The sequence below is a fragment of the Phoca vitulina genome, unplaced genomic scaffold, assembly GCF_004348235.1.
Source record: "Phoca vitulina isolate PV1807 unplaced genomic scaffold, GSC_HSeal_1.0 scaffold73, whole genome shotgun sequence".
Classification (NCBI taxonomy): Eukaryota; Metazoa; Chordata; class Mammalia; order Carnivora; family Phocidae; genus Phoca; species Phoca vitulina.
Genome location: NW_022589776.1, coordinates 2,918,618 through 2,945,105, shown reverse-complemented (window position 1 = coordinate 2,945,105; position 26,488 = coordinate 2,918,618). Strand labels below are relative to the sequence as shown.

The following is a 26,488-nucleotide window of genomic DNA, read 5'->3' as shown; positions in this document are numbered from 1 at the left end:
CGCCTGGGACAGCACTGAGTCGGGTCCAAACCCTCAGAATAAGTGTAAACTTCCCTCTGGTAAGGGGAGAGGGAGGTACCCACACAGCTGCAGGGGCAGGAGCAGGAACAAGCAACAGAATCCGCTTGACAACCCAGGGGACCATGGCCTTGGGCACAGAGACCTCGTGCGGAGAGCACTGTGGCTGTCCTATTACCCCACTGAGGCCAGAGGTCTGGAACCCAGGACGGCCAGGTAGCCCCGGGGGTCCGTGTCTCTCCAGGCAGCAGGCAAGGCTCTCTTGCACATCCGAGGGGAGAGCAGAGTGACCACATCTGCTTGGGTTTCAGCGAGATGAATAAGTATTGTCGTCATCATCCAGGGTTTGTTGGGTCTGACTCTGGGCAGGGCAGCATACTTGATCCTAGGAATACAGAGGCCGAGCCTCATCTCTGTCCCCATGGACGTCACTTTCTTTCCCGGAGTCCACAACACGTGCTTTACGACCGTGTTCCGGAGAGGCCCATGGAGCCCTTCACTCCCTCAGCATCCTCTCGAGGCAGCTCTAGGCCCTCTCCTCTGGAAAAGACAAAAGTGTTTCGATTATTCCCACCAGCATTGTGAGTGTGGTCTCTGTCATGCCTGGGAAGGGAGAGACAGAAGGGCACTCTTTTTTCTAAAATACGAGGCCAGAAGGTTGTATCCAGAGAGGCTGGACTTGAACGAAAAGCCCATGAGTGATGAGGAGAGCATTTTGTGGCAGTCTGTGTCCTCTCCCATTCAGATTGGCAGTGTCTGGTTAGGACATGGCGAAAGGTCAAAGTCTGAATTATTGTCTGAATTATTGCAATCCAATAAATATTTATGCTATTACATACACCAGACGCTCTGCTAAGAACTTGGGTATGAAGTTGACAACAACACATTGCCTTAAGGAACTTTCAAATGAGTTGAGGAAATTAATACAAATAATATATATATGGTAATATATATTTATAATAATAAATATAATATATACAATATATAATAATATAGTAAGTATATAACTATATATATATATTTTTTTTTTTGACAGCTTGGGGAACATGTAAAACAAGTATATTATGAAAGAAGGTAAAGGTGAAGGGCTCCCGGGTGGCTCAGCCGGTTAAGCATCTGCCTTCGGCTCAGGTGGTGATCCCAGAGTCCTGGGATCGAGCCCTGCATCAGGCTCCCTGCTCAGAGGGGAGTCTGCTTCTCCCTCTCCCTCTACCTGCCTCTCTGCCTGCTTGTGTGCTCTCTCTCTCTCTGACAAATAAATTAAATAAATAAATAAATAAATAATCAATCTTTGGGGGGGAAGTATAGGTGAATACATTAGTCCCACCCTCCCTGACTTGGACTTCCCCTATGAGGATTCTAATAAATATGTACTTGCCTTTGTATATCTCTTTAGAAAGTAGATGGCCAAGTCCTGAGCACACACATTATGAGTCACTCCTAATGAGTCTAGTAGGAAAAGAGGAAGATGGAGGCGAGAAGCGGAAAAGGAGGTGAAGACGTAGAGGTGCTGGTGTTGCCGACTCAATAAAGTTGAGGAAAGCAGATGAGCGCAGTGGGCTGACTAGAGTTTCCCCCCAAATTCATGTCCTCCCACAGCCTTAGAGTGTAACTGCATTTGAAAGTGGAGTGTTTGCAGATGTCGTTAAGGTAAGGATTGAGATTAAATCATCCTGGTTTAGGATGGCCTAAATGCAAATGAGACTGTTCTTAGAAGAGTCCGAACACCAAGACACGGGTGGGGAAGAAGGCCAGGGAAAGAGGAAAGGCAGAGATTGGAATGCGCTGCCTCAAGAAGCCAAGGAATGCAGGAGCCAGCAGAAGCTGGAAGGGGCCAGGAAGGAGCCTCCCCTGGAGCCTCTGGAGGGAGTGTGACTGTGCTGACACCTTGACTTTGGACTGTGGCCTCCAGAGCTGTAAGAGGACACATTTCTGTTGTTTTAAGTCACCCAATTTGTGGCAATTTGTTGCAGCAACCACAGGTAATGAATACAACGAGGAAAAGCAAACAGCCTTGGAGGAAGGGGGTAGGTAGCCCAGATGGAAAGAGGAGTCCATATGAGCTTCTGCACACAGATACTGTTACAAACCAATGGGGGTTCCTTCCCTTGGTGATTACAGACGGACTACAACCAGGTGGAGCTGCTTCACATAGTTCTCCTTATTTGCAGCAAATAAGGAGAACATGGGGAATAACCTCCAAAGCTATGATCCCTCCCCCTCCCCAAATAAAGGGGTGAGCAGGCTCCTTTTGTGAGAGTTTCAGATGGATATTCAGAAAAGGAGCCCTCATCATGGCATGTGATGTGCAGGCATGAAGTTGCACCTGCACGCTCAGAAACACGCCGATACATATTTCGTATGTTATGGGGATGACACTTTTATCCCCCCCCCCCAAACCTGGGCAGAGATTCTAACATTTTAATGAAGCTTAGGGAACCATCAGGCACTTTATGATTCATCAGGGCAGGCATCCTCCTACGGGTCCTACTCAAAATGTTTCTTTTTCTGCCCCAGCAATTCATTAGTTAGTTTCTAAAAGATAAAATTGATAGTTAGGCAGAGGTTTCTAGGAGTTTCCTGAGTTCAGAGGATCAGACTGATGACAATCCCAAGGCCACGTCTGAGATTATGAACCCTGGGAGCTGGATAGAAGGGTTGAGAATTATCTGCAGAGCTGTGCCTCATTGATAAATAAGACTATCCTAAACCATTTATATCTCAACCTCCAATTTACTTGATTATCTCTGAATCATAGAACAGTAATGCAGCTGTGAGCCAGGGAGCCGGGCCTGGCAGAACGAGCAGGTACACCCACCTCATCACCTGCTCCTCGCCCCCTTGGATGGTAGAAATGACTGTGTACCCGGTGTTTGGTTACTCATTTGATGAACTAAACTGAACTGAATGGAGAGGTTGTCTGAAATCAAGTCTTCACGAGGAAGAACCGCGGAGGGGAACCTTGTAAGACAGAGAACCCAGTGTGGCCAGAGGTGCTTGGCGGGGAAGGGAGATGGTGCAGAGGTCTGATACAGTCATGGGTAGCAACAGAAGGGGTTGGTTTGGACTTTATTCTGTAGGCAATGGGGAGCTACCAAGAATGAGGAGTTGTAGTGTTTTAGAAACTTCACTCTAGCAGCAGGAAAGAGGGGATGTTTTTGTGAGGAAAGTGATAGGTTAAGTAAATACAAGGGGGGAATAGGAAGGGGTGCCTCACTGGCTCAGTTGGAAGAGCATGTGACTCTTGATAGTTGGGTTGTGAGTTCGAGCCCCATGTTGGGTGTAGAGATTACTAAAGAAATACAAGGAGAGTATGGAAAAAGCACAATTAGGAATCCAGCTGATACTAATTCAGGCAAGAGATGAAAATGGTCTGACCTAGAGGAGCCAGAGTGGGAATGGAGAAGTTTAAAAAGAAGTAGAATCAACAAGATGTGGATGACCTGTTTGGATGGGATGTTATTGTCTTAGCCTGAATTTACCTGCTACTCCCCCATCACCCCCAAAAGCAGAATCCCTACGACAAGGGTTTACGCGCAAGTAGTAGATGTGGGCAGCCAGCCTGGGGAGCAGGAGTGAGGGATCAGAGCAAGTGGAATGAGCAAGGAGGGAAAGACAATGTCAGGATGTGTCCTTCCATTCATGGCTGGAGCTCCACATCGCCGAGCCTGTGGAGTCACGGGACAAGGCATCACAGGAGATGTCCCCTCCATAAGCTTCCATCCCCCATTGGTTTGGATGTCCCCACCGGTGTCCACGGCCCTGCACTTGGTAACCATGTCTGTGTGAGTGAGAAGCAGGCCCCTGGTTCCTCAGGTGTTGTACGGTGACCCCAGAGAAGCTACAGAGCAATAAGCAAGACGTGCCAGAGGTAAGTTTGAGGTACGCGTCTCACTGCGCCTGAGCTCAGTCTTATATTTTACAACCTCTAACAACTTTTTCCTGCTTTTTGAACAAAGAGCCCTACATTCTCATCTGGCACTGGGCCCTACCGGTCATGTAGCCTGTCTTGCCTATGATGCCTACAAAAGAGGCAAACTCAATTGAAAACACAGGTCCTGGGAGGTGGCTGGGGGGATGGGGTAACTGGGTGATGGGCATTGAGGGCACGTGACGTAATGAGCACTGGGTGTTACATGCAAATGATGAGTCACTAAATTCTACCCCTGAAATTAATAATACACTGTATGTCAATTGATTTTAAATAAATTTTTATTTTATTTATTTATTTGACAAAGAGAGACACAGCGAGAGAGGGAACACAAGCAGGGGGAGTGGGAGAGGGAGAAGCAGGCTTCCCACCGAGCAGGGAGCCTGATGCGGGGCTCGGTCCCAGGACCCTGGGATCATGATCTGAGCCGAGGTCCGACGCTTAACAGACTGAGCCACCTAGGCGCCCCGATTTTAAATAAAATTTCAAACACAGGTCCTACCTGAACATATTATGTCATCACTTTATTTGGAGAGAGACCGAGAGAGAGAGAGACAGAGAGAGAGAGAGAGAGAGAGAGAGTGTGTGTGTGTGTTTCCAGTCTGCATCAGACCCCGGGCGTGGGAAAGGGGTGAGGAGGGCCTGGCAGGCATGGGAGCTCGGCGTGGTAATACTGCCACCTTGTGTTCAATCAATGCACAGCATGTAGCTCCAGGAGGAGACTCCCAGGCAGGGACCACAGCGGCTGCTTCTTCCAAGTGCGTGCTCGGGCCACCCACACTCCACGGCCAAGCTGGTACACCAATAGGGTTACTATTCAGTTGATAGTGCTTATTGAAGGCAGATCACCCATACACACCATTTCAGAGCCAGGGCTGAAAATACTTGCGTGTGTGTGTGTGTGCGCGCGCGCGCGTGCTTCCCTGTGCCTTTCTTTCTACATGATCTTTTCCTTCACTCCTACTTTCCTCCTTTCCCCCCCTCTCATAGCTGTCCCCACACACAGACCACCAAAAGCCCAAGAAGTCTGGTTCTTTTGAGTTAAACCATATCCAACTTTCCATATGTGGGCAGCCTGGCCCTCGAGGTCCCTCCTGGAGAACACCAGGGTCCAGAAGCATTGCAGGGGTAAAGCAAGGAGGGTGTTCAGGTCCTAGGAAGTTGCTGAATCAGCTGCATGAGTCAGTCTGGACTCCTGGGCCAGACAGGGTCTCTAGGGGATAGGCACACGCCAAGCAAATATTCTTCCTCTGTGATTCCAAGGGCTGCAGCCAAGGAGTCCTGGTATTTACCAGTTACAAAATAATGAAAAGGAATAATTAATCCTCCCCCAAAGCAGAAAGGTTAAGGAAATGATCAATCCTCTACTAGCTATAGACTAGACACTAAAGGAACTACTACTTTGATGGTAGGCACAGAGGAGCCAGAGAAACGAATCCCAAAGGGACAGTGAATGACTTAGTACTAAATGTGAATGAAGCAAGCATCCCTGATTTCTTCATTTCCTCCTGCTTTGTCCAGGGTCCTGACTGCACGTGTCCCCAAGGATTAGCAGAGGAGATTTACTGGGACCAGGGCATCACCCCTTCCTTCATGTCCTTGGAGAAACACATATTTTGGATATTTTGGGTGAAATAATAGAGGCATAAAAAGAAAAGGACAGATTAATATTGTTAAATCAATGTCAACATTTCTGTGAGTCTAAAGGTAAAACATAAATTATAGGGAGGGGCGCCTGGGTGGCTCAATTGTTGAGCGTCTGCCTTAGGCTTGGGTCATGATCCCAGGGTCCTGGGATCGAGCCCCGCGTCGAGCTCCCTGCTCGGCGGGAAGCCTACTTCTCCCTCTCCCACTCCCCCTGCTTGTGTTTCCTCTCTCGCTGTGTCTCTCTCTGTCAAATAAATAAAATCTAAAAAAAATAAAAATAAAAATAAATAAATTATAGGGAAATTGAAAAAAAATTCTAAAAACACAATCAGTAATCTAGTCATTCAGTCATTACTCAGTATTTGAGTTATTTCCTTCCTAATCTTTTTTTTTTAAGATTTTATTTACTTATTTGAGAGGGAGAGAACACAAGCGGGGAGGGGGGCAGAGGGAGAGGGAGAAGCAGACCCCAACGCTGAGGGGCTCCATCCCAGGACCCCAGGATCATGACCTGAGCCAAAGGCAGACGCTTAACCTACTGAAATACGCAGGTGACCCCTTCTTAATCTTTTTCTTTCTATCTATCTATCTATCTATCTATCTATCTATCTATCTATCATCTACGTATCTATCTCTCTTTCTTATAACTATACCTGTATCTTTAAACATACATTTTTTGAAATTTGGAACCCATCAGATTTTGTAAACTAGAATTACAACATGTTATTTCTTAATTCATTTAACTCTCCCTCTACTATTAGACTGTTATTTATTTGTTCTTATTCTAAATAATCCCATGGCACATGTCCTTATAAAATTCTGGAGTTTCTTAGCATTCTCTTGAAATAGATTCCTAAAAGTGGTATAACTGGGTCGATAGATAAAAATTTTGAAAACACTCTTGCCAAATTATTTTGTGGACAAGTTATGCCAATTTATATTGCTACTGCTAGGATAGGAAATTACCCATTTCCCCACACCCACAATAACACTGAACTTTCTTTTAACCTTTGTTAATTTGCTAGATTAAATTGTCATTGTTTTAATTTGCATTCTCTTGGAAACTAGTGAGGTTGAATATTTGTCATGTTATTAGACATTCTGAGGATTGTCTACTGGGATTTAAGTTTAAAAAGATATTCATCGGGGCGCCTGGGTGGCTCAGTCGTTGAGGCGTCTGCCTTCGGCTCGGGTCTTGGTCCTGGGGTCCTGGGATTGAGCCCCGCATCGGGCTCCCTGCTTGGCAGGAAGCCTGCTTCTCCCTCTCCCACTCCCCCTGCTTGTGTTCCCTCTCGCTGTGTCTCTCTCTGTCAAATAAATAAATAAAATCTTTAAAAATAAATAAATAAAAAGATATTCATCTATATTTTCTTCTGTTTCTCTTTTTAAGCTTTGTGAATATTTAACTCCTTAATCTACCTATGGTAAGAGGTAAAGATATAATTAAACATCACTTTCCTGGGGTGCCTGGCTGGCTCAGTCAGTAGAGCATATGACTCTTGATCTTGGGTTTGTGAGTTCAAGCCCCACACTGGGTGTAGAGATTACTTTTAAGTATCTCTAATGCGTGAATGATGAAGCTACTAATGCTGTAAAATCTTTAAAGAAACAATTTTTTTCCCCCTGAATCCTTAACTAGTTGTTCTACCACCATTTGTTCAATGACTGTTACACCTCCTTTAATATATAAGCAATTGTAATTACGTTGGGATTTCTTTTTGGCCTCCCTGCTTTAGTTCCTTTACCTGTCTGCTGATTTTGGTTCCAGTACCACACTAGTTTAATCACTATGGCTTTATAATATATGGCATTGTAATATCAGGTAGAGCAAGGCTATTTGTTATTTTTCCTTTTCAAAAATTGCATTCCCGGGGTGCCTGGGTGGCTCAGTCGTTAAGTGTTTGCCTTCAGCTCGGGTCATGATCCCAGGGTCCTGGATCGAGCCCCGCATCGGGCTCCCTGCTCGGCGGGAAGCCTGCTTCTCCCTCTCCCACTCCCCCTGCTGTGTTCCCTCTCTCGCTTGTGTGTCTCTCTCTCTGTCAAATAAACAAATAAAATCTTAAAAAAAAAAAACTGCATTCTCATCCAAGTTATTCTTGTACATATATTTTATAATTATTTTGTTAAGAAAAAAAATTCATTGGAAGTTTTTTTCCTCCCCATTGGAAGTTTTGATTGAAATGGCATGAAATCTGGACATTAACCAACGGATATGTTTTATAAGCAAGGATTCCATAACAGAAGTCAGGCCTTTGTCCTTGAGCGGCTGCTCCTCCAGAGGATAATGTGGAGTGAGGCTTAGGAGCATGGGCCTTGGTCTGGGGCCTAGCTCTGTGAGTTTGGCAGGTCACCTAACCTCTCTGTGCCTCAATTTCATCACCCATTCAATGGTTCTTATTTCATTAGGCTCAGAATCAACATGGTGACTAGAATACTTTCTCATAATCAAATCTCAAAATATTTAACAATTAAATTTTTATCTATCCATCCAAAAAGTACCTTCTAGCTTCTAAAGGAAAGACTATACAGAAAAAGCAAAGGCAATCTGACAATGGTGATTATCTCCACCTCCATCTAACTCTGTAATCTCCAGTTGAATATAAGCATCAGAAGTTCAGGGATTCTCTTGTTACCCCACCTCACACACATACATACACATACATAATAGGCAATTCACATGTATATATTGGATGAATAAATGCGTGAATGATGATGGTTCTTCTGATCCTAGAATTCCAGGACAGTATGGCCAACAGCCTTCCCCACCTTCTGTCAAATGGCCACAGAGAATCACAGACTTCTTAGGAAAACTCAAGGTAAAGTGAGCTTTCTTTAGCCTTGCCAAGCTTCCATACACACTAATGGAGGAGAGTGCCTTGGAGGAGAAATCTTAGGCTGTTTTACAAAACCAACACTATTAATTAAAGAAGACCCTGGAGTCTTCTCTTACTATCTGAGAGCTGCCTATCTTCCTAACCCTTAAATTGCTTTAATCACTTCTTAAAGTGAAAAACAGCCTAATAAAATACAAATGCTGTTTAAGATATTTGTACATACATGTTCAGAGTAGCATTATTCACAATATCCAACATGTGGAAGCAAAGCAAATGTCCATCAACAGATGAGTAGAGAAACCAAATGTGGTCTATCCATACAATGGAGTATCATTCAGCCATAGAAGGTAATTAAGCACAGACACATGCTACAACATGGATGAAACTTGAAGACATTATGTTAAGTGAAAGAAGCCAGTCACAAAAGGACAACTGTATGCTTCCACTTACATGAGGTACGTTGAGGAGTCAAATTCATAGAGACCAAAAGCAGAAGAGTGGTTGCCAGGGGATGGGGGTGGGGGAAGATAGAGAGTTACTGTTTAATGGGGACAGAGTTTCGGCTTGGGAGGATTAAAAAGTTCTAGAGATGGATGGTGGTGGTGGTTGTACAATAATGTGAATGTACTTAATACCATCTAACTATACACTTAGAAATGATTAAGATGGGAAATTTTATATTGTGTATATTTTAGCACATTTTTTTAAAGCTACTAATGCTGTTTAAAGATGCTTTCAGAACTATTTTTACAGAAAGGAAGCAAAAGGACACCATACACAAAGCTGGTTCACTCATTTTGTGAGCTGATTACAGATGACTCAATTGCGGGGAGAGAAAGGCATTGCAAGGGCTAACATTAGGAATAGATGCTTACCTGACATGGTCGGGAATTTTCTGATTCTACCATGACAGGGACTCATGTTGTTCTTTGCTGCCAGCTGGCCTCAGTCAGTTCCTCCCCTGTCCATTAGAGATGTTCCAATAAACTTGGAACTTTAAAGAAAGGAGTCTGCATTCAACTTCCTTCCCAGAAGATGTAAATAGCACATGGGCATCTCCTCACTTCACCCATCAACACATCTAAGATACAGGTCTGTGCCAAGCTAATACATACTCCTTGATACTCTTCTACCAGAACCGTGGGTAGGTGGTACTACCCTTACATCCAAAGGAAAGGGGCCTCTCAAAGTGTTCATTCCAGACCAAGGACATCTGCCATGAAGATGACCTAAAAGTTCCCTGTACTACAGACTGAAAACAGCAGTTTTTAAAAATATTTAAGTAATCTCTACACCAAACGTGGGGCTCAAACTCATGACTGGGAGATCAAAAGTCGCATGCTCTTCCAATTGAGTCAGCCAGGCGCCCCTGAAAAAAGCAGTTTTTAAAAGGCAATATTCCTTCCTCTCCCCCGCCAGAACTCCAAGTGTTTTAATGTATATAAAAATCCTAGACATATAAACAGGAATCACCAATACGATCATTATCGCCATTATAGTGGACAGAAAAGATTTGAAAATCTACAGGGGGAATTACAGAGAAGGAGGAGCTGGCAATAATTCTAGGTTTATGGCAAACGGCACCCTAAACTGGATGGAAGACATAGGAGGAGGGGGAGCAGGTTGAGCGAGACCGGGAAGGACTCTGGGGAAGAGAAATTGGTGACGAAGAGCTGAGTGGGAGCGGAAGGAAAGTAGGTGGGTAGGGACGAAGGCAGTTTAACAGCATCTAAAGCTGAAGGAATGGCAAGCGAGGAGCGCCACACTGCACCAACAGTATCAAAGTCGCACTTCCGGATTTGTAACTTGCTCATGTTCCGTGAAATACCGCGAGAACGCAAAGCCAATAAGTAAGCCCTCCAGCTGTAGGCTAAAGACCCGCCCTCCGTCCCGCCCCCTGCGCCCCGGGCCCCGCCCCTCGCGTCGTCGCCGCATTGGGCAGTCAATAAAATTCCGGCGGTTCGGCGTTTGCGGCGGACAACATGGCGGTCTCCATGCTGGCCTCTCTGCTGCGGACCGTCCGGAAGGTCAGGCCCGCGCCCTTAGCCCCACGCCCCGTCCTCCCCACTGAATCCCCAAACCCACGGGTCCTCTACCACTCGGCCACCTGTGGCACCCAGTGCGGATCCGCCCCAAGGGAGGTCCGAGCTGCAAATGTAAATTTGATGTTCGTAAGCCCCTGACAGGCATTGAAAGCTGCAGATTGCCGCCGATTTATACAGAAGTGAGTGCAGGTGGAGAAGAGAAGGGGGTCCGTGGATTGAGGCCCCAGGGACTCCAGTGTTAAGCGAGGAGAGCCGAGCAAAGGAGACTTGACGGGAGTTCCTCGAGGGAGAGGGAAAGCCCAGGGACTGTGGTGGCCCGGAAGCAGTCGACGACAGCATTTCAGTGGTCAGCTCTGTGCTCAAAGTTGACAGGCCAATTAAAAGGGCTGAGAATTGGCTGTTGGTTTTAGCAGCGTGGAAGTTGTTGGGAGTCCTCATCATAGCAATTTCAATGGCGTGATGGGGGCCAAAGCGTTCGAGAGAGAACGAGAGGAAAGAAATTGAGAGACTATGAGTATAGACAAACCTTTGCTTTGATGTTTTGCTGCAAGGGGAGCAGAAAAATGGGTCGGTAGCTGCTGGAAGGAGAGGTGGGTTAAGAGTGGGTGTTTTGTGTCCTTGTTTTTTCACGTGACAAAAGTAACTGTTTTTGTGTTAACGGGAAAGATCTTGTAGCGTGGGAAAAATTAAGAGAAGGAATAATTGTGGAGCTGTACCTTTTTGTAGGTAAGAGGTGATGGGCCTCATGTTCCGTTGTTTAGTCTAAGAACGTGGACAGTTCATCCTCCGTGTTGTCCAATAGAAATATAATGCCAACTGCATATGTTAATTTAAAATATTCTAGGGGCACCTGGGTGGCTCAGTCGGTTAAGCGTCTGCCTTTGGCTGGGGTCATGATCCCAGGGTGCTGGGATGGAGCTCCACGTTGGGCTCCCTGATCAGAGGGCAGTCTGCTTGTCCCCCTTCCTCTGCCCCTGTTCGTGCTCTCTTTCTCGCTCGCTCTCTCTCAAACAAATAAAATCTTTAAAAAAAATATTCTAGTAGCCATGTTAAAAAAGTAAAAAGAAACATGAAATTAATTTTAAATATTTGAAGCCAGCATATCCAAAATATTAATTTCAATATGTAATCTACGAAGATGACTTATGAGAAATTTACATTCTTTTTTCATACTAGATCTTCAAGATCCAGTTTGCATTTTACTTACAGCACATCTCAGTTTGGATGCCAAATTTTCCACCATTAAAATAGAAAATGTCCCACCAAAACAGTAAAGTTGTTTAATATTTACAACTGCTTCAGTTTAAATATTTAATGAATTAAAATTAAATAACATTAGGAATTACATTCCCCAGTTGCACTAGTTACATTTCAAATGTTCAGTAGCAATATGTGGTTAGCGGCTACTATAAGAGTGGATATTTAATAACAGGAGAGAATGTACAGCATATGATTACAGATGCTAGTAAGGGGGTAGATGTAGTAGTGGGTGTTTATGGAAGTTCTCTCCTGATTGCTTCTAATTTTGTAATTAAAGAGAAGTCATCAGTGGAGTGTGAGGGTGTGGGAGCAAGTGTTAGGGATTTAAGGGAAGAGGAAATGGTGTGAAATAGGAGCAGACAGGAAAACTAGGGACAAGAATTGGAGCAAGTACAGTGATGTGAGAGAGAGAGAGGCCAGGGAGTTGAGTTTGTATGAAGTACAACATTGTATTTATGCACTGTGGAATTCAGGCTAGGTAAGAGGGAGACAGGAAATCAAAAGCTGTGAGTGAAAAGTGGTAGGACAATGAATTAAAAACCTCACAGGGGTTGTTGTTGGGGTGTTTGAAGGAGCAAGCCAGAAGGAAGTGATAGAGAACGAGGCACCAAAACTGAGATAACAGAAAGCTTGGACTTACTGGTAATAAAAGACCTAGGGCATGGAAGGGAGTACAAAAATCCCTGGAGGAGAGGAGTTCAAGGAACAGAGAAATCAGGAGATAATTCCATGTATATTGAGATCACCAGGAGTTAGGACAAGAATATTGGAGAGTTGACAGTGAGCCAGGATCTAGATTCAGTGATAAATGAAAGGGAGGGGCTGTGGTAGATGAGTGCAGGAGGGAGAGGTGATGGGAGATATAAGCCAAAAGCACGAGACTCGAAGCCTCCTTTCTGGAAGGAAGGCTTGGGAGCTTCCCTGAAGAGCAAGGAATACACTTCCCCCCACCTCCGTGCCCAGTCACGGGAGAAAAAACTACAGGGGAAGCCATCAGGAGGGATTCAGGATTCAGCTAGAGCAAAAATCTGAAGATGTTAAGAGAAGTTGAGGATTTAGAATATTTTGATGACTGTAGAGCATGAGTTGAAGAGGGCCCCCCGAAAGCTTTTTGGGAGGTAAACACAGGTGAGGGGGGGAAATAGGAAATAGGATGTGTACAGAACAGAATGGAATGTAATCTTAATGTATATAGTACTGTTAGAAACCTAAAATATTGACAGTCTAAATGTAGGCAAAGGACGTGAAACATTCACAGAAGAAATAATGTAATAGAGCAATAAATGTTTTAAGAGTGTATTTTTTTCAAGCCAGACTTGAGTTTTAGTGGGCTATACAATCTATGCCTCCACTATATTATAAGACAAAACTGAGCTGCGTAAATTTGAAGATCTAATTGCCTTTATTAAATGATTCTGGAATCAGGAACTGTACAAAATGAGGGTTTTTATAGGAAAGAGGGTAGGGCAAGAAAGTTATTAGCAAAAGAAAAGGATTGTTCCAGGCAAGGTCACTTTCCCTTAGGGGGATGAGCCAGGGGGTCTTATCATGCAGATTACCTCCTCTTCCTTTGGGGGATGGAAGGCCCATGTGGCACTTATTGGTGCCCATCAGAAAATTCCTGACTGACCAGTTAAGAATGCTTTTGTGGGGGAAGTTGAAACTGTGAGTAGATTAGGTATTAAGCTCTGGTTTGAGGATTCGGCCTAAGTAATGCCATTTGGGTCTGTGGTTTTCTGTTTTTTACAATTAATTACCCCCTTTTGGTCAAACTCTCAGCTTAACAGAAATGTGAATTGAATTGAATTGAATTGAATTGAATTGAATTGAATTGAAGGCCTTAGCTCCACTCGGTGACCAACCTCAAGTTATAGCAGTTTTTGTTATTCCTTTGTGTGATATCCATAGGTCATGACATGTTGGCTTAACCTCTGGGATATTCACAGGTCATGGCTTCAGGTTCATGTTTTTTAAGTTGGTCATTTTCTTTGTTCCTTAGATGTTTGAAATCTCTTAATTTTTAAAAAAATTTCTAAAGTAATCTCTATGCCTGATGTGGGGCTCAAACTCACAACCCCAAGATCAAGAGTCGCACACTATACCGACTGAGCCAGCCAGGCACCCCCAGATGTTTCAAGTCTTAGATCATTTGCCTGATGGTTAGCAGCTGTGAACATGCATTTAAAACTTTTGAGAGAATACAATGCACCAGGGAATTACTATGATTAATATAAGCAAGATAATTCCCAGTATATGGAGTGTACTATAGAGCTATAGTCCCCAAGACCCAAACTAATCAAAATTAAATAAGTCAAAGACCCCATGGAAGGAGCTACCTTTTTAAGCCAAGTCACTTGTTCTATGATCTTATGTAATTGAGTTTCAGCTTCCTCAGAAGTGTTAACCCATGCACAGCAGGTGGTGGTGGGCCATAAGGACAGACATCTTGCTCAGATAAAAGATAATCAGGAGTGGGGCGCCTGGGTGGCTCAGTCGTTAAGTGTCTGCCTTCGGCTCAGGTCATGATCCCAGAGTCCTGGGTTGGAGCCCCGCATGGGGCTCCCTGCTCAGCGGGAAGCCTGCTTCTCCCTCTCCCACTCCCCCTGCTTGTGTTCCCTCTCTCACTGTGTCTCTCTCTGTCAAATAAATAAATAAATAAATCTTCAAAAAAAAAAAGATAATCAAGAGCTACTTTCCTATCAAGGGCAACTTTGCTAGAGAGTTTAAGGATTTTTATTGGGCTGCAATTGCTTTAGCAACGGATTTTACAATAATTTTAAGAATTAAGGAGCAGTTCTTGATCGTAGCTTCATTTATGTTTATCCCCAACCAGAGAAATACAGACCTGTCAAAAGGAATAAATCCTGAGTCATGAAAGCCTCCTCGTAGATCCTTTTTAACTCAAGAGTGTGAATTCAGGGGAATTGACCAATTAGATGTCTTATTTTACTTGTGAAAAGTTAAGAGCACAGTTAGATTTTCTCCTAGCCTGAAATAAGAGGTTACCCCCTCTTAGCAAGGGCCTGAGGATGTTAATCTTCCCAGGGAGTGCCAGATTAAAGGAAAGGAAAAGGAGAATGGGTTTTATATTTATAGTATGAAGTCTTGATCTGTCATCTTGAGTGGAAGCAGTCTACCTCAGTGTCAGTTACTTCTTTTCCTTGTCAATTTGGTTTAGAGGTCTGCAGCATCTGTATGGGCCAGGTGTCAGGTGGAGTGTTTTTTAGCTGTGTGTACCCAAGGCTTAATACCTTTTAGTTTTGCAGCAGTGTGACTGGTCAGGAGTACTTGGTAACGTCTTCTCCGGCGGGGCTCGAAAGTTGTTTTTCTCTGATGATGTTTCTAAAACGCCCAGTCCTCAGGCTTCAGACTGTAACCAACAGGATCCTTTGAACTGGGGTTCAGAGAAAGCTTTATTTACCTGTTGATGATAGGGTTTAGCTTAAGGTACTAAAGATTTGCAGTAGCTAGTCATACTAGCATGATACAACAAGAGAGCAGCAGAATATCATATACTGATAGAATCCCAAAAGGTTTGCAAGGTTTTTGTTAATGTTTGTATGATTTACCCAGTGAAGTGGGTGCTTTGGTCTTTGGAGATCATGGAAAGTATACCGCAGGGGGGAAATCTTCAGCCCATTCAGAAAACACATACAATAACAAGAACATTGATCACCCATGCTAAGCGGCAGTTAAATGAAGTCCAGCTGCAGGTGCACAAAGGGTACATAAGGAGGTCTGAAGCCTCTGGGAGCACAAACAGTTTTTCCAGGATTATGGCCCAAACAGATCAGACATTGCTGGTAGACTGTTTTTAAAGGCAGACGCTTAACCAACTGAGTGACCCAGGTGCTATTTGATCATATTAGAGAGAGAGATTGAGAGCATGAATCAGAGAGGGGGGAGAGAGAGAATCTCAAGCAGACTCCCCGCTGAGCATGGAGCCCCACACGGGGCTCAATCTCAAGACCCTGAGATCATAACCTGAGCTGAAATCAAGAGTCTGATGCTTAACCAACTGAACCACCCAAACACCCCTGGTATCAGCTTTTGATATTAAATTTTTTTTTTTTTTTTTTTTTTTAGGTAGGCTCCACACTGGGCATGGAGCCCAATGTGGGGCTTGAACTCAGGACTCTGATATCCAGACCTGAGCTGATATCCAGACCTGAGCTGATATCAAGAGTTGGATACTTAACCAACTGAGCCACCCAGGCACTCCTCTTTTTCCTTTTTTTTTTTTAAAGTAAGCTCTATACCCAACGGCTTGAACTCATGACCCCGAGATCAAAAGTCACATGCTGTATGGACTGAGCCAGCCAGGTGCCCCTTAAAACTCATTTTTTTTTTTTTTTTAAGATTTTATTTATTTATTTGAGAGAGAGAATGAGAGAGAGAACATGAGACGGGGGAGGGTTAGAGGGAGAAGCAGACTCCCCGCTGAGCAGGGAGCCCGATGTGGGGCTCGATCCTGGGACTCCAGGATCATGACCTGAGCCGAAGGCAGTCACCTAATCAACTGAGCCACCCAGGCGCCCCCAAAACTCATTTTTTTAAAAGATTTTATTTATTCAGGGGTACCTGGGTGGTTCAGTTGAGTGTCCTTTTTTATGTATATATTTTAGAGAGAATGTGAGCACAGAGGGGAGGGGCAGAGGGAGAGGGAGAAAGAGTCCTAAGCAGACTCTACGCTGAGCATGGAGCCCAGCACAGGACTTGATCTCACAACCCTGAGATCACAACCTGAGCCAAAACGAAGGGTCGGATGCTCAACTGACTGTCTCACCCAGGCACCCCAAAACTCATTTTTTTAAATAAATTCATTTTAATCTTAACCAGCTTGACCACATTTTAAATTCCTTTTCAAAGATTCCTTTTCCACAAACCTTTTATAACTGTTTCCCCGTGCATTCCATTTTTGTCTGGTTTTTCTTTAAACAACCAGCCTCATTTTAGGACAAAATTAATTTTTTCCCCTTAACAAAAAATTCATCTTTATTTCTCATACGTTTTTTACTCCCTTTTTTGGCATATGGAGATGTTTCCCTTATTTTTAGTAGCTTTAATTACATATATTAATTAAAGTTTTTAACTTTAGAAATTTTTAATTTGTAGTGAAAACTAAGGTAAGCAATTGTGAATGATCTGTTAACCAGCATTCCTTAAATTTGCAAATTTATGGTTACATTTCATATTATGTAGAAGCATATGTATGCCTTTTGAATTTTTTCATGTACCACTAACACATCTAAATATCTTTTAGATTTCTGTAATAAGAATCCAAAAGTAGATAAACCTATGTTTAGTAATTAATGTTTTAGTATTTTGTCTTATTTGGAAATGATCTAGATATTTAATGAATTTAACTTAACTCATTGTTTAACTTAACAAAACTTTAAGGTTTCAAGTTATCAAAAGGATTTGAGGACACTATTTTAAAAATTTACCTAAAACTCTTTATTTAGTCTATTTGTTAAATAATTAAGTTTAGATTACCTACCAGAACTTCATTAAACATTAGACAAAGCATTATCCTAAGGTATTATTTTTTGGTGGGCAGATGTTGTAAGAGATAGCTTAGGTAGAATAAAGTTTTATATTTAATGTTGATACCTTGAAAGACATGTCTGTTTTCTTTTTTTTTTTTTTTTAAGATTTTATTTATTTGACAGAGCACAAGCATGGGGAGTGGCAGGCAGAGGGAGAAGGAGAAGCAGGCTCCCCTGCAAAGCAAGGAGCCTGATGCAGGGCTCGATCCCAGGACCCTGGGATCATGACCTGAGCTGAAGGCAGTCGCTTAACCAACTGAGCCATCCAGGTGCCCCAAGACATGTCTGTTTTAAACTAGTTTTGATTTCAAATATTTTTTCATATCACATGAACTTGAAAACACATTTGGGTTAGTTTCTTTCTGAGAGTTTTAGAATGCACATTTTACAAGCACTTGCCTTCAAACCAACTAAATAGAGCTCTTTTACAAATTAATTTTAGCTGTACCATGTGGAGGTAGAGAAAATATCTAATATTTACAACATAAATGGACACAAATACACAGACAAGATGTAAACAAAAATTTATAACATTTGTTTTTACTAATATTTGTGGAGAGGACATATAGGCCTGATTTCCGAACACCTCCCTGTATTTTTTTGTTTTTTTGGATGAAAAACTTCTCCCTGTAGTTTTGCATTTGCTCTTAGGTTCTGGAGAAGATAGGGGTAGAAAATTTACAGAGAAAGTATCCAAATTTTCTTCAAGGTGGAGATTTGGAGTCTATCCCTCTGTTGTCAGAGGTGCTGAAGTCTGAGCCTAAGAACCCTTTTAGCAGTTTGTATTTTGAAAGGACCTCTGTCATGGAGCACCTGGGCTGCTCAGTCAGTTAAGCATCGGACCCTTGATTTCAGCTCAGGTCATGATCTCTGGGTGGTGAGCTCAAGCCCCACGTCGAGGGGCTCTGCGCTCAGCGGGAAGTCTGCTTGGGATTCTCTCTCCCTCCCTCTCTCAAATAAATAAATATTTAAAAAAAAAAGATAAAAGGGCCTTTTTTTTCCTTCAGTCTCAGGTGATTGTGGGCTGTGCTTACATTTCAGAGATGTGATAAGATTTATCACCTCCCCTCTCAGCAGGGAGCCCAACTCAGGACTCGATCCCAGGACCCCGGGATCATGACCTGAGCCCAAGGCAGACACTTAGCTGACTGAGCCACCCAGGGGCCCCTAAAATATACCCTTTTTCTTAAGAGGACAATTTTGTTTCAATATCCTGGTCTTTTACAACATTTTGAGAGGATTAGGCGAGGTTTGGGCATTGGTAAAGATTGGGTTTTGACTTGTTTGTGGGGTTTCATTTCTGGTTTTGTAGAGATTTGTAAGACAGAGACAGTTTTTAATTCTGCAAGGAACTGATTTACAGCCTGAATATCAAGGAACCAGCCCACCCTTTTAACTAGATTTGTTTCTTCATATTAGGAAGATTTTTTTTTTTAAAGATTTTATTTATTTGAGAGAGCGAGAATGAGAGAACACGAGAGGGGGGAGGGTCAGAGGGAGAAGCAGACTCCCTGTTGAGCAGGGAGCCCGATGTGGGACTCGATCCTGGGACTCCAGGATCATGATCTGAGCCGAAGGCAGTCGCTTAACCAACTGAGCCACCCAGGCGCCCCTGTGTTAGGAAGATTTTTAACTAAAATGAGAACTAAAGGATTTCTGTCTTTGTAAAATCTGTATAAAATAAAGCCATTCAATAGAGACCTTTTTTTCTGCTTATACAATTCAACCTTGGCATCTATTAACTTCTATTAGTATAAAGTATTAGCTTTATACCTTAAAAAAAATTTGCTGCTTTTCAGGGGACATGAATTCTTTGTTGGGGGAGGAAGTGTCTAGGTTATATCTACAAAGATCATTGTGTGAAAATGCGTGAAGCTGGCAGGGGTTGGTTACAGTAAACCAAACCCTACAATTTGTTCCCAGTGATTCTGCTAAATTCACAGTCTGGCTTTTCACATTTACAGGAGTAGCATATATACTTTGAACCTAAAGATTAGGCTGGAGTGCTCTTTGTAAATTTTGTAGGAAAGGGAAGTTAAAACCAGCAGATGGGGCTGGATTTTAAGGAGGGGAATTTTGATTGGATGTGGACATTATTTGTCTTAAGTCTAATTTTTGTTCTTTTTCTTGTCAAAGGAGTCCCTAGGGCCAGCCATTATACTAATAAGGCAATTGAGAGCTCTTTCTAAAGAATTTTTTTTTTCAAATATAACCAATTTAAAGGATCCATCATTTGGCCATTGACAAGTAGGGTCTCATTCATTTTAATATCAACTCATACCAATAAGCCTTTTATGGCTTACCCAAAGACAAGGGGCATCCAGAGGGCGTAGATAATGCAGCCACCTTGATCCAAAAGTTTACTCCGAAGAATAGTCTAAGAAAGCAAAGACTTCAGGCGCCTGGGTGGCTCAGTCGTTAAGCGTCTGCCTTTGGCTCAGGTCATGGTCCCAGGGTCCTGGGATTGAGCCCCACATCGGGCTCCCTGCTCCGTGGAAAGCCTGCTTCTCCCTCTCCCACTCCCCCTGCTTATGTTCCCTCTCTCGCTGTGTATCTCTCTGTCAAATAAATAAAATCTTTAAAAAAAAAAAAAAGAAAGCAAAGACTTCATTGCATAGGTGATAAGAATAATGTGTGCACACGGTCTCCAGTCTCCCACAAACATGAATCGCCTTTAGTCACAACCGCCTAATCTGTGATACCAGGCAGGTAGTCTGGAATGGGTTTTCTAGCACTAACAAGCAATACAGGTTGAGATGACAAAGGCCCCTAATAGGCTGGGACCTCTTCGGACAAACTCTCCTGAGAGCTGGCACTGCCCAACAGAGAGTGCTGCTTGTAACAGATCCCCAGTCTGTTCAACTGGCCATAAATGTGCACCCCAGTAAGTGCACCCTCCAGATGGTGAAGACCACAGAGAATATTCTCACCAGTCACAAAGCCAAACTCTTAGGTCAGAGAACAAGAAGAAAGGAAAACCCCTACCCAGTGTTGGTTTGTTTTGGTGTTTGTGTGCACATTGACCACTTTAGCTATGCTTTGGGTCTCTCAGAGCCAATCTCCTATGTAGGAGGGGTGTGCTTCAGGGTTGGGAACTGTGTTTTACATAGTATCTCATTGCATGGAAGTTTCTTGAGGTTGGCTGGTGACCTACCGTCCATCTAACCCTTTCTGTGACCACTTACCCCTAACACGGGAGTTTTTGAGTTAGATGGCGAGCGCTCTACGGTCTCACACGCTGGACCTGTGCCCACCAATTTTTTGTGGCTTTTTGGTCTTCAAGATCCCCATTAGCTATAGCCTTTAGGTACACACAAAACAAGATAAACAAACATGCACCTCGCCACACCAGCACTAATGAAAACATGTCACTGCAGACTGGCCAACAGAAGACCGTGTGCGCCATCAGCAGTTACCAATGTGCACTAAACCAGCAGACTCCATTCAGGGAGACTGCAGACAGGAAATGGGAAAAGGACTAAACCAGTAAGTCACAGTAAGTGGAGAATGCAGACTGGAACTGGGGAAGGGATTCCAATGTGGAATTGCAGACTAAACCAAGTGAGAAAGACAGGCGCTCTGTTAGGATCCCCATTGATCTAGATGGACCCATTAACCCCGGACTAGAAAGCCAATATTAGATAAGTATCTCGAATGCAAGAGGAGCAAAGCTGAAACCTAGGGGGGCTTAGCAGTGGCTCTCAGAAATGGCAAGAAGGACCAAACTCAAAAGGGTTCACAGGGTGCCATTCCTGTATTTCTCATTGTCCCGGAATGCCATGAGAAGTTCGATTCATAGCCCAACGCTACGGCTAAATCTGTTAAAACAAAACAAGATTTAACCAAGTAAATTTGGAGATCCAGTTGGCTTTATTAAATGATTCATGGTCAGGCAGCAGCAAGTAGAAGGGAGCTCTAAGGAAGTGTAGAGAATGGGAGGGGGTTTTTTTTATAGGAAGGGTGGGCAAGAAAATCATTAGTTGTCTTCAGGCAAGGTCACTTTCCCTTGGCGGGGGGAGCAGGGGGTCTTAGGCAGACGGCCTCATCTTCCTTTGGGGGACGGCGCCCAGGTGGCACGTATTGGCACCCATCAGAAAAGTCCTGCCTAATCAGTTAAGACTTTTTCTGGGGGAGGTTGAAACTGCAAGTAGATAAGGTATTAAGCTCTTGTTTGAGGAGCCAGCCTAAGTGATGACATTTTGGGCCTGTGGTTTTCTTTTTACCAAGTAAACATGTGACAGTGAGAAACAGTCTTACTAGACAACTTGGGCTAAGAAATTTTAGGCCAGTGATAATTTCAAAGTACCCTTTACCCCAGCAATTCTGCTTCCAAGAATGTACCTTGCTAATCTATACGAATGCATGTGAAATAATTTATGTAGGAGGTTACTCAGTGCAGCATTGTTTAACGATAAAAAGTGAGGTGTGATCTAGATGTCTGCCAGGAGGTCCCAGATTAAATAAATGATGCATCTGTGAGGAGGAAAAAATCATTTCCTTCTGTTCTAAGTTCTCAGCTGGGGCCCCTGTAACAAAAGACATGAACAGGAGAGAAGCATACAAATGTGTAAGTTTTACATGATACATGAGCCTTTATAAGGAAGTGATAACCAAAGGGTTAAACGTGAATATTAATGCTAGGTCTGGTGAAGTGGGAAGTTGTGGGGAAATGTGATAGGAGTATGAGCTAAGTGTGGTAAACTCCGCAAACAGCAAGGCCTGTTCTTTGATTCCTCTTGGTGTCCCTCCATCTTCAATGATAAGGTTGCCCATACCCCCCTCCCCAAACCCCTGTCAGGTATAGGGAGGGCACCTCTCACCTGAAGGTCTTAACACCTGCTTTAGGGGGAGGTCAGAAAGTCTTTCCTGCACCTGCTGTTTCTCAAATTCCTTGTGCTTGATGTAGTCAATAATGTCAAGGTGTCATATTTTGAGGTCGTGTGCCCTGAACCTTGTCAAGTCTACTGTATGGACAGTGGAATATGCAACCTAAAAAAAATGGAGAAACTTTTTAACATATGGATATGAAAGATCTTCAAGATATATTGTTAAATGAGAAAAAAGGGGGGAGGGCATGAAATATGGGGGAGGAAGTATGTATATGTATTTGTATAGACAAAGATCTCTGGAAGGATATACCGGATCTAGTAATGGTGGATACCTTTGGAGGTAGAGGGGTGGTCATTGGGCAGGTAAGGGATGTGGTGGGAGGGAGTCTACACTGTTTCTTTTTATTCTTTTTTGGTTTTTGAACCATATAACTATTAGCCTAAGTAAAGGTCAAACAGAATTATATTTAAAAATCTAAGAAAATTTTTCACTCTCTTAACACACCTTATTGGCATTATTAGTTACCACCATTTTGGATTAATGTACATTTGTAGAAGTTACTTATTTTGAATTGAGTCTATCAGTTTAAGCTATTAAAGTGATCCAAAATTACTAGGAAAAAAAACTATTAGGTCATAAATGGTCAATAAAAGGGATCACAGGATGAGAGACACTGGCAGAGCCTGGGTCTGATGATCCTTCACCTTGTTCCTTATCTTTTAGATGGTTCCTTCATCACCTTCAGGCCAAGTTCGAGGTTATTACGTAGACTGGAAAATGTTGCGTGATGTGAAGAGACGAAAAATGGCCTATGAATATGCAGATGAGAGGCTACGGATCAATTCACTCAGGAAGAATACCATTTTGCCAAAAGATCTTCAGGTGAGCTAATTAAGATGAGCCCCTGTCTACCACAAGATCATTCTCAAATCAGAGCACAATTGATACTGTTGTGACTTAGTATAATTTCTGGAGAATATGATCAGGATATCTTAGTCAACATAAATTAATACCCTCGAAGTGATTTTGGTGAGTTTCAGACTAAAGAGAACTATTCATTCCTAACTAGCCTTTTAATTGTTTCACTAGATGACCCTTAGAAAGTACTGGTGCATGGTAACCACACAAATTGGGCAGTTATTTTGACCTAAGATCTCTTCCCGCCCCCCCCCCCAACTTCTTCCCACTCTTTGAACTGTCAAGGCATTGGGAGGCTGTGCTGACCCATGAGGCCGGCCAGGTGGCCTAAACTGTTCCTCCCCCAGGGCAATTCCTAGCTTCCTAGCCTGCCTCTCTGAACTCCTTTGCCCACCTCTGTGTGCTGAGGTGGCTTTCCTCTAGGTTTACTTTCTTGTACTCCTTAACTTGAATAAGAGGATGTCAACCCTATTTGACTTCCTTAAGCATAAGGTCCTACACCTACCTGGTGACATAGAATACCTGCATTCAGGAGTCTTACTGGGGCACCTGGGTGGCTCAGTCAGTTAAGCAGCGGACTCCTGATTTCAGCCCAGGTCATGATCTCAGGGTCCTGGGATCCAGCCCTGCGTCGTTGGGCTCACAGTCTGCTTCAGGGTTCCCTCCCTCTCCCTGCTCTTCTCCTCTCTCTCTTGCTCTCTCTCTTGCCCTCTCTCTCAAATAAATAAATAAATCTTTAAAGAAACAAAGCAAAAGAGTCTTATCAAGGAGTATAATTCAAACTCAAGCCTACTCAAACTATCAAAAGTTCAGAGTAAGATAAAAAAAAAAACCACATATAGAAGCTGGCTGAATAATATACAGGCCATTCATTACTATGAATTCTTTTAAATCTTGTCTAGATTAGCCAGATCAGCAGAAAGCTGAGTGCCCTGAACCACTCTGTTAGGGCTTTTATTTTACCATATGGCATTAAGCTACTTGACTATATTTAGGGAGTAGGAAGAGGTGGCCCCTGAGAAACAACTTAAGATGTCATGGAGGAATTACTGATGAAGACCCCCAGAAGAAATGGCTCTGCTATGAGAACCAGCAGTAGCTTTTCAAAGACTGTGAGTTTTAGGAACTGATCCTGGCTCTGTGTCACCTACCAAGAAGCATACAAATCAAACTTCTGTCCCAGTTCTAACAGACGTACAGGCTTTTCACAGCACACTCTATAGTCTCCTGTTCCCTATGCCCCAATTTCCTCATTTGTAAACTGACTTAAATCTTTTTGGGAACAAGGAGAAGTATATATGTATGTATATGATAGGTACATGCATACATAAGTCACTTAGAGCGGTTCTAGGACAGCTTCCGCGAAACTTTACTTGTCTGGTGATTTCTCCTCTCCAGTCCACTCTCTAGCACATATTATCCACCATTCATTGACTCATTTGTGTTTTATATAATTCTCTAAGTATTTCATAGTGGGAACACATGCGTAAGCTTTTGGAAATTAGGAAATAATTCTTTTTTCAGATGTGCAATATATGTATTTGGTAATTCTGTATATTACTCAGTGTGTACTGTGGTAAGTGTAGTCATTGTCACCATACGTTTTTATAATATTATTGACTATATTCCCTATTTCTGTGACTTACTTATTTTATAACTGGAAAAATATACCTCTTTTTTAAAAATTGAAATTAATTGACATAGAATGTTATTTTCAGTTGACTAACACATTGATTCAACAATTCTGTATGTTACTTTTCTTTTTTAAGATTTTATTTATTTGAGAGAGACAGAGATGGCAACAGAGATAGGGAAGAGAGCATGAGCTGGGAGGAGTGGGAGAAACAGGCTCCCCACTGAGCAGGGAGCCCCATGTGGGGCTCAATCCCAGGACCCTGAGATCATGACCTGAGCTGAAGGCAGACACACTTAACTGACTGAGCCACACAGGTGTTGCATCTTTTTTTGCTTAATTAAAGTATAGTTCACACACACTATTCTGTTAGTTTCAGGGATACAACATAGTAATTCAACAACTCTGTACAAAATGCTATGCTCACCACTAGTGTAGTTACCATCTGTCACCATGTCACACTATTTACAATACATTGACTATAGTCCTTATGCTGTAACTTTCATCCCTGTGACTTACTCATTCCATGACTGGAAGCCTGTACTTTCCATTTCCCTTCACCCCTTTTGCCCATGTACCCACCTACCTGCCTTCTGGCAGTCACCAGTTTTCTGTTCTTATGGGTCAATTTCTACTATAGTTGTTTATTTGTTCAGTTGTTTTGTTTTTTAGATTTCACCTCTACGTGAAGTCATATGGTATTTGTCTTTCTCTGTTTGACTTATTTCACTTAGTATAATAACCTCTGAGTCCATCCATGTTGTCACAAATGGCAGGATCTTGTTTTTTAAGGCTGAGTAATATTCCATTCTATTATACACACCACATCTTCTTTATCCATTCATCTATTGTTGGACACTTGGGTTGCTTCCGTATCTTGACTATTGTAAATAATGCTGTGATAAGCATAGGAGTGCATGTATTCTTTCGAATTAGTGTTTTTGTTTTCTTTGTGCAAATACTCACTAGTGGAATTACTGGATTGTATAGTATTTCTATTTTTCATTTTTTGAGGAAACTTCATACTGTTTCCTTCAGTGGCTGCACCAGTATACATTCCCATCAACAGTATAGGAGGAGTCCATTTTCTCTACATCTTTGCCAACATTTGGTTTTACCCATTCTGAAAGTTGTAACCTCATTGTGGTTTTGATTTTCATTTCCCTAATCGTTAGTGAGGTTGAGCATCTTTTCATATGTCTATTGGCCATCTATGTCTTTGAAAAAATGTCTATTTAAGTCCTCTCCCTGTTTTTTAATTGGATCATTTGGTTTTTTGGTATTGAGTTGTGTAAGTTCTTTATATACTTTGGATATTAACCCTTTTTCAGATATATTGTTTGTTGAAGTCTTCTCCCTTTCAGTAGATTGCCTTTTTGTTTTGATGATGATTTCCTTTGATGTGAAAAAGCTTTTTATTTTGGTGTAGTCCCAATAGTTTGTGCTTTTGTTTCCCTCACCTGAGGAGATACATCTAGAAAAATATTGCTAAGGCTGATATCCAAGATACTGCCTATGTTTTCTAGGAGTTACGTGGCTGCAGGTCTCACATTTAGATCTTTAATCCATATTAAGTTTATTTTTGTGTATGGTATAAGTAAGTGGTCCAGTTTCATTCTTTTGCAGGTAGCCGTCCAGTTTTCCCAACACCATTTATTGAAAAGACTGTTTTTTCCTCATTGTACATTCTTGCCTCTTTTGTCATAGATTAATTGACCATAAAAACATGGATTTATTTCGGGGCTTCCTATTCCATTGACCTGTTCTGTCTCTTTTTGTGCCAGTACCCTACTGTTTTGATTATTATAGCTTTGTGGTATATC

At 42.7% G+C, this 26,488-nt stretch overlaps 1 protein-coding gene across 2 annotated transcripts in view; it reads left to right on the top strand.

Moving 5' to 3' along the window:
• Window positions 1-10,351: 10,351 nt before the first annotated feature.
• The window catches only part of MRPS14 (mitochondrial ribosomal protein S14), a 29,351-nt gene continuing 13,214 nt past the window's right edge, over window positions 10,352-26,488 (top strand). The window contains exons 1-2 of one of the 2 annotated variants that reach the window (XM_032393462.1): window positions 10,352-10,457; window positions 22,838-22,996. In XM_032393462.1, coding sequence (XP_032249353.1) covers window positions 10,413-10,457; window positions 22,838-22,996 — 204 coding nt within the window. In that variant the 5' untranslated portion in view covers window positions 10,352-10,412. Of the gene's footprint in view, window positions 10,458-10,510; window positions 11,066-22,837; window positions 22,997-26,488 lie in introns of those variants that run through there. The other variant, XM_032393463.1, reaches the window with a different exon arrangement.